This window comes from Belonocnema kinseyi, chromosome 4 (assembly GCF_010883055.1).
Source record: "Belonocnema kinseyi isolate 2016_QV_RU_SX_M_011 chromosome 4, B_treatae_v1, whole genome shotgun sequence".
In the NCBI taxonomy this organism is placed as follows: Eukaryota; Metazoa; Arthropoda; class Insecta; order Hymenoptera; family Cynipidae; genus Belonocnema; species Belonocnema kinseyi.
In genome coordinates this window covers 77,251,085-77,258,716 of record NC_046660.1, presented here as the reverse complement: position 1 = coordinate 77,258,716, position 7,632 = coordinate 77,251,085, and the positions used below count along the sequence as shown (strand labels likewise).

The 7,632-nt window shown below is 33.8% G+C and overlaps 1 protein-coding gene across 1 annotated transcript; it reads right to left on the bottom strand.

Moving 5' to 3' along the window:
• Positions 1 to 3,438: 3,438 nt before the first annotated feature.
• On the bottom strand, positions 3,439 to 4,264 carry LOC117170969. The gene is made up of 3 exons (XM_033358011.1): positions 4,117 to 4,264; positions 3,683 to 3,772; positions 3,439 to 3,606 (listed from the first exon to the last, which is right to left on the bottom strand). Exons 1-3 carry the CDS (start codon positions 4,219 to 4,221, stop codon positions 3,439 to 3,441), a joined length of 363 nt encoding a protein of 120 aa, XP_033213902.1. The 5' UTR covers positions 4,222 to 4,264.
• Positions 4,265 to 7,632: the final 3,368 nt, after the last annotated feature.

Genomic DNA, 7,632 nt, shown 5'->3' with positions numbered 1-7,632 from the left:
TTGACCAATCTTCTTTTCCTACAATTTTTACCTCAAGGTATAACGGAAACTATGTGTGGATTATGCCAAGGGAGAGAGCGCAATATTTGTGTAAGAAAGGAGAGCAAGGAAGTCAGGAACTTATAGCGAGAATGAGTTGTGGGTGCATGGAAAGGTATGATAGGTTCTGGCTTTCTAGAGAGAAGAGAATGTGTGAAGTGTGCGGGAAGGGAGATGCAAAATTGGAGCATTAGTTGGAGGAATGTGAAGATGTGGAAAGGAGGGGGATAAGCATGGAGGTATTGTTGCATGAAAGGGGTGACAGAAGGGCAGTAGCATGGGTGCCGGGGGTGTTGGGTAAGATAGAGAAGAAGAGAAGGAAGGAGGAAGAGGTATTGAGAAGGAAAGATTGTAAATAGGAGAGGAGGTAGATGTAAGAGAAATGTAAATATTGTAAATAGTAGTTAAGTATCAGGTATTAGCCGCAGAGACAGAGGCTGGTAATGCGAGGCATAGCGACAAAAGAGCAAAATGCGTGCGCGGCGAGGCGACGCGCATCGAGGAAGGTTAGGCTATTGGAACGAGCGGATTAGTTATAAGGTGTGGATGGATAGTACTTTGTAAGACGTAGTTGTAAGAAAATCATGTAAAATGGAAGTGTAAGCAAGTCAATTTTTTAAGGCCAGCAGGCTGAAAAATATACGTTTATCTATCTACAATTTTTACCTTTGCTTCCTTTTTGTTCATATTGCTATTACTTTTTTCTCCCTCTAATGTCACTATTAAGGGAAAGTGATCAGAATCAATATAGCCACCTACCTCTAGTTTCTTAATCTTCTCTTTTACCTTATCATCCACTATCACATAATCAATTACTGATCCCCTTTCACCTCCTGAGCGTGTATATTCTCTTTTCTCATCTCCTTCTAGATTTTCGTTTAAGATATACCATCCCAACTCCTCTAAGCTCTTCAACATCTAATTTCCCTCCTCATTTAGTACCTCATCTTTGGATTTTCTTCCTCTGTCTTCTCCCCATTCCCTTCCTCGTCTATCTCTTTTTCTCGCATTGAAATCTCCACCTATTATAAGCCTAGTCTCTTCTTTATGTTCTTTAATTATTTCTTTGATCTCCTCTAATTTCTCCTTCATATCACCGTTCACATATACCCCAACTATCTTCCACTCCACTCCTTCCATCTTTACCTCTTCTTCTATTAATCCTTCTTTTGAACTTGCCATTTGCAACCTCTTGGTAACCTTCCCCTTACTCTTTCGCAACCCTTTTCATCTATCCACGTCTTCATGATTATTACTACATCCCATTGTGTCAAATTTATCATAAACTCCCTATCCTTTCTCTCCAATCCTGCTATATTCCAGTAACATATCTTCCATTCTTTCCTACTTTCATTTTACGTCTCTTTTTGCTTTTCAGTATTTCTTATTTTCCTATCTCCCGTTCCTTTCTCTCCTACTCGACACCTCATTTCTTACTATCTTTTCACCTTGTTCATCCCAATTCCACCATACTCCATCTATCTGTATTCTTCCATACTCAACCTATGTCCTCTTTCCCTTGTTTCTTTCCTCTTCCGCTATTTTTCTTAATTTATACTGCATCTTCCTTTCTACCCATGACAAATCATCCTGTATTCTCTTCGGACTTCCACATAACAACCTCTTCTTTGTCATAACCTCCCTCTTATGTTCCCATTTCTTTAGTTTTATCAGTATCATTATCTCCCCTCTTCGCTCTTCCCTTCCTACATTTCGCATTTCCTCTATCTCTACCTTAGCATCAATCCTTTTTAGTACTTCGTCCGCCCCTTCCTTCAGCTCCTTTCCTTCTAATCCTGTACCCTTTATCACTATGTTTCTTTTCCTTTCTTCCCTCTCTTTCTTTTCTATTCTTTGTTCTACTTTTCTCAGCCTTTCCTTTCCCTTATTCCCACTCTCCCCACTCCCAAACGCTTGGTTTGAGCTTTATATTTTTTTCATTCTAACTTCCAGTTCCCCTACCTTTTTATTAGGCTTTTCCTACATTTCTAATCTTTGCTCGAGTGACAGCATCCTTTTTCTAGTTTCCCCCTAATTTCTTTCTTTATTTCTTCTCTCCGTTTCTCCTGCTTTTCTTCATATACCCTCATTACTTCTAACACCATTTTTCGCACGTCACTCAACTGTAAATGTTCATCTTCTATTTGCTCTCTACATTCAACTTTTTCTTCATTTCCCCCCTCTTCTTTCTTCCCCGCTTCAATTTGTTCCTTTCCCGGTGGCGTTCTATACATTTTAGGATTTTTAAAGGTGGATTCTGTTGCTATTTTGTCCCCACTAGTTCCCATCTTTGCCCTATCCCTGTTCCTATTAACAAATTTCTCTATTGATCCAAAACTCTCGGCCCTTAATCTCTCCCTTTCTACTGTTTTTTTGTATTGTCCCTTTTTCCCCTCATACTTCAATTTACCGAACAATTCCTCGTCTGAGGATTAACTATATGAGGACTATCCATCAAATTTATGTTACTTGCGTAAACTCTTTCGCAACTGTACTCTACCACCCTGATACCTGATCTTCTACCGTGCTTCTCTCTACCTAACCTGTCCTGTCGCTGTTACTTGTCTGCACCGGTTTACCTACCCTGGTTCACACGCCAAAAAAACTAACCTCCCAGGAAACCCACAAAATGACTCAAACCCTCAAAATATCGCTCACTTTTTCAATTCTATTATTTTCATCACTCAATGTCTCACTGTAAAACACTCTCTTCATACTCTGCCCATTAACTCATCTCAAATCTCACTGCAATTTACTAAATTCAGCAACACACAATCACCGCTACCAAACACTCACGCCGGAAACGGAAGTCCATATATTTCAATCTTTTATATTAAAAATTCGATATATTACAATTATTGATTCCACACTTAAGTCAGATAATTTGATTTGTGACTTTTTTCAACTTCAGGATTGGTGTTCGAACCGCTCTATGACTATAGTTGATTTTTAAGAAATTTGAAATGAGTTCAGGTTTCACAGTGTATTGCAATGATTTTGTGACTTTCATTTTGTGATCTACATTTGGTATAATTCTGTTAAAACTAATCTTGTTGCTTTTATTTTTCATTGCATTTGTGTAAATAAAACAGAATTTTTCTGCAAGCAATATGATTGTCCCTAAAATAATACCACCTCCGACAATCACCAATAGAAATACAATTTCTCGAAATTCAACTGTTTTGTAATGTGTGGGGTTTGTCCAAAATACATTCCTACCAAAATATTTCGATCTATTGCGTCCCAGGACACCATTACTGTCAATTTTTCCAAGGCTGAAACAATGAATTTTTTAAATGTTTTTTTTTCTGTAATCTTTCCTTATGACTATTAGTACAACTTAGAAAATTTGTGAGTGTCCACGAAAAAAATTCACATTCATAGAAAATAAATATGTACTCACTGGTAGTTAATCAGAAAGTTAAATGGGCTATTTTTGCTCATAATCATGGCAATTGTATCAGATTGTCCCGTGGTGATTTGACCTAATTGACAATTTATTTTGACTGTATTCGCCTGAATTATAGTCTCTCTGTCGTATAAAGCCAACTTTTCATGCTGACAAGCCTATGAATTTATTATGTTATTTTCGATGATGCTGTAGTATTTTTTTTCTAACATAAGTAATTTTTGAAATTCATACCATACTCAACGCATCCTGAAATGATAACGGTAGAATACTTTCCCTCAGTAATAGTTTAGTCAGTCCTTTAAGAGTCGAATCGTTTGAGGACTAGACAACAAAAAAAACATGTTTTTTAGTCTAAATATTTTTTAGGAGTCATATTTATAGTACAGTGGGACCTCGTTCGTGTCCTTTCCGGTCGTTTCAGGGGCGTACTTAGGTAGCATGATTTATAACATATCACTGATATGTACTAGACATGACTAGATACCATTAGGAATAGCACTGAATTGTGGTGCGCGCGCAACTTTTTGACGTAATTTCCGCGTCACGACCGAGGTTTTAAGGAGTCACGTGACCATGACACGAAGCCGAAAGCGACACGAACGAGGTTCCACTGTATACATATAGTCATATTTATGAATATAAATCAAATTTCTTATTGATCTTACTCGAAGAAAATGATATTTTGAAGAATCTCTAATAACTGCCAATTTATAGGTACCATCTCTTACGAGATCTTCTATAGTTTCAAATGGCAGATTTATTGACTGCATAGCAAGGCTACTTATCAAAGATGCCGAATAAAAGGATAAGATAATAGAAGCCGTAGCAGAAATAGCGAAATAAGCTCCCCTTATTGAGGATACAGATGGTATGTCTATATGAATGAAAAAATATAATTATTTAATTATTACTTGTTACTCTAGATTACTAAAGGCCAGCGAATCTTGAAAATCAGGGAAAGTGAGGGAATTTAAAGCTGGTCAGAAAAAGTCAAGAAATGTCAGGGAATACCTTAAAGAATTAGAGAATATTAGATAAACTGAAGTTGAAGTTTAGCGGTTATTAAAATTTACTCAAGGCTTTTTTTCTGAAGTTTGCAATCCCTCCTCCCACCATTTAATAAACCGTATGATTTCTCTGAACCCCCACAAAATCTTATTAAAATTGTATAAGCTTTGAGAATGAAATTATACATGAATTCTGTTAATTAAATAAACATGTTAACTTAATGAAATTATATTTAGAAAAGAAAATGTGTTAATAACAAGTAAGTCTTACAAATATATAATTTTATAATTTTTTCAGTTGAAAATTCAACATTTTTGATGATTTTTTTTATTGACTGAAAAATTTTTCTTGGTGGAAAATTCAACTCTTTTGTTAAAAAGTCGTCTTTTTTGGTAGAAATTCAAGGTTTGTTGTTATACATTAAAATCTTTGGTTGAAAATTAAAATATTTTGTCAAAAATACATTTTATTCAGTCGGAAAGTAGTGTTTTTAACTTTAAATGTAACTATTCTATTTTAAGAATTTATCTTTTTAGTTGTTTGACGATTCAACTAGTTTGTTGAATCATCTTTTTTGGTTGAATCTAAATATTTGTTGACCATGAATTATAATATTTTTTGTTGAAAATATCAACTATTACACTTTTTTGTTAAGAATCTCTTATGTTTAAAATATAACTATTTTTTTGAAAATTTCTTTTTGGTTGTTGAAAATAACCTGTTCTAAATTAAATTCAATTATTCTATTCTTAATCAAAAATTTATCTTTTTGATCTAAAAACTAAACTATTTGATAGAAATGTAATATATTTGGTTGAAAATTACTCCATTTTTGGCAGAAAATTAATATTCTTGTTTGAAAATTCCTCTCTTTGGTTGAAAATTTTAATATTTTGCCGAATTTTAAATCGCAAAACGAATATTCCATTTTTACGCCGAACGACGACAGATACGTAATAGAAAGGTAGAAGAAGAATTATAGCCATTCAAAATATCTACAATTTTTGTTTCAACCACTTTTTATAGGACTCTTTTTTCTAGTTTTATGCTTCAAAATAAATTGAGTAAGTCAAAAATTCTAAAATGACGGCAGATGAGTAGAAAAGTTTAAGAAAAACAAAAATTGTCTTAAATTAGATCTTATTGCCCCTTTCCACTCTCTTAAGAAATAGCACAATTTTATCAAATCCCTCTTTCCCCCAAGTGGTATCACATAATTTGTTGGTGAGCCGTTCCAAAAGTCTGTATTACTGTTTACAATAAAAGTCTTTAACATCAAGATAGAAACAAACACTTTTTTGCATAAACATTATTCTTCAAAGGTTTATATTATATATTCCTTTAGTGCAAAAGGTTATTAACAAATTATGTAACTGGACTTTTTTGTACAAAATTTTCTCCTCAGGTAATGTTCGATCATTTTTGATATGCAATTAGAAAAATTGTGAGTGCTTTTTTCAAAAAACATTTTTTATTATTTTTTTTTAATTTCTGGGTTTTATATATAAAATTATAAAGAAATTCTGTTCCAAAATGAGAACTGTATAATCTACAGAGGTTTTTGTACATTAAAAAAACCCCCTTTATCCCAGCAAAAGTGGTTTTTTTTTAATCACCGGCTCATCTCAGGTTGTAACACAAGAAAATGATGCTGGCGTGATTTCAAAAATAAAAAAATCAGCCCGTCTGGCGGGCACATGCCTGTCGCGCGCGTCTCGCGGATTTGAGCGCAAATGGATTTATTACTTTTTCATTCGTTGTTTTAGGATAAAAATGTTAATTTTCGATTTATTTTTAGCAAAATTTAGAATGTTCTTTAGACAATCTTGTAGGGCCTTGAAAATGTAACGTCTTTCTTATCTAGACGAACTCGCCCTTACTTTTCATATCCTTATAAAACGTGCCAAAGGGGAATCTAATCGAGTAATTCCTTCAAATGTACCATGCTTACAGGCTACAATGAAAACAACAACAACGAAAATGACGGAATTGTATAAAACCAATACCTTCTCATTAGGACGAGAATCTAAAAATAAATCAAACAAAAATAATAATAGCTTAAAATTTGTAAAGTTTCTTAAGGCTCACCGCGCCAGGTGTAAGGTTGTTTTTATACCTCAAAGAAAATTAATAATTGATCAGGGAAAATTTCGAAATTGGGTTTTTATTAGCAACCCTGTTAACCCTTTCACTGTCAGTGATACATATATGTAGAAAAAAGTCGTGCCACTTTTGCATCATAACACATATGTGGGCATCTCGAAATACAATTTTTTAACGCAATTCGATTTGATTTTCCTTGGGTGTGTTACAGTTTTTAGGCTGGCTGAATTCAAATTTTATGTTGGACTTTCAAAATTCAAAATGGCGGATACAAATCACTACAAATGTTTGGATTTTGATAAAATTGATGTGGATTCGGTTTTTGGGGTCACTGAATTTAAATCTGATGCTATTTTCAAAATGCAAAATGGCTGATCCAATATGGTGGACATCAATAATTGAAATTATTTCACCTTGATGCAATTGGTGATCATTAGGTTTTTGGGGTTGCTTAATTTAAATCTGATGTTAGATTTTGAAAATTCAAAATGGCGGATCCACTATGGCGGACACAAATTATTAAAAATGTTTGAACTTTGATAAAATTGGTCATAATTTATAGGTTTTTCACATGGCTGAATTCAAAACTAATGTTATTATCAAAATTCAAAATGGTGGATCCAATATAGCAGATATAAATTATTTACAAGTTTTGCACTTTGATAAACTTGGCGATAATTGGGTTTTTGGGATCGCTGATTTTAAATTTGATGTAAGATTTTTAATATTCAAAATAGCAGCTTGATGAAATTGACGATGCTTAGATGCTTGAGGTTGCTGATTTAAAATCTGATGCTGAATGTTGCAATTTCAGAACAGTGGATTTAATATGGGTGGCATGAATGATTAAAAATGTTCGGATTTTGAAGAAATCTATAATACTTAGATTTTGGGGTGTATCACCAACTTCATCAAGGTCAATCATTTTTTATAATTCATGTTCGCCGTATTAGATCCGCTATTGTAAATCTTAGAAATCCATAATCAGATTTAAAATCAGCGACCTGAAAAATATTCAATTTTGTAAATCAAACATCAATTTAGAATCTAGCAGCCTCAGAAACACACAC

Coding starts and splice junctions, on each gene's coding strand:
- LOC117170969 (XM_033358011.1), bottom strand. CDS start 4,221: ATGCAGTCAATAAATCTGCCATTTGAAACTATAGAAGATCTCGTAAGA. Junction 3,773..4,116: donor CAAAATATCATTTTCTTCGA/GTAAGATCAATA, acceptor TTTGTTGTCTAG/TCCTCAAACGATTCGACTCT. Junction 3,607..3,682: donor TTCAGGATGCGTTGAGTATG/GTATGAATTTCA, acceptor ATAAATTCATAG/GCTTGTCAGCATGAAAAGTT.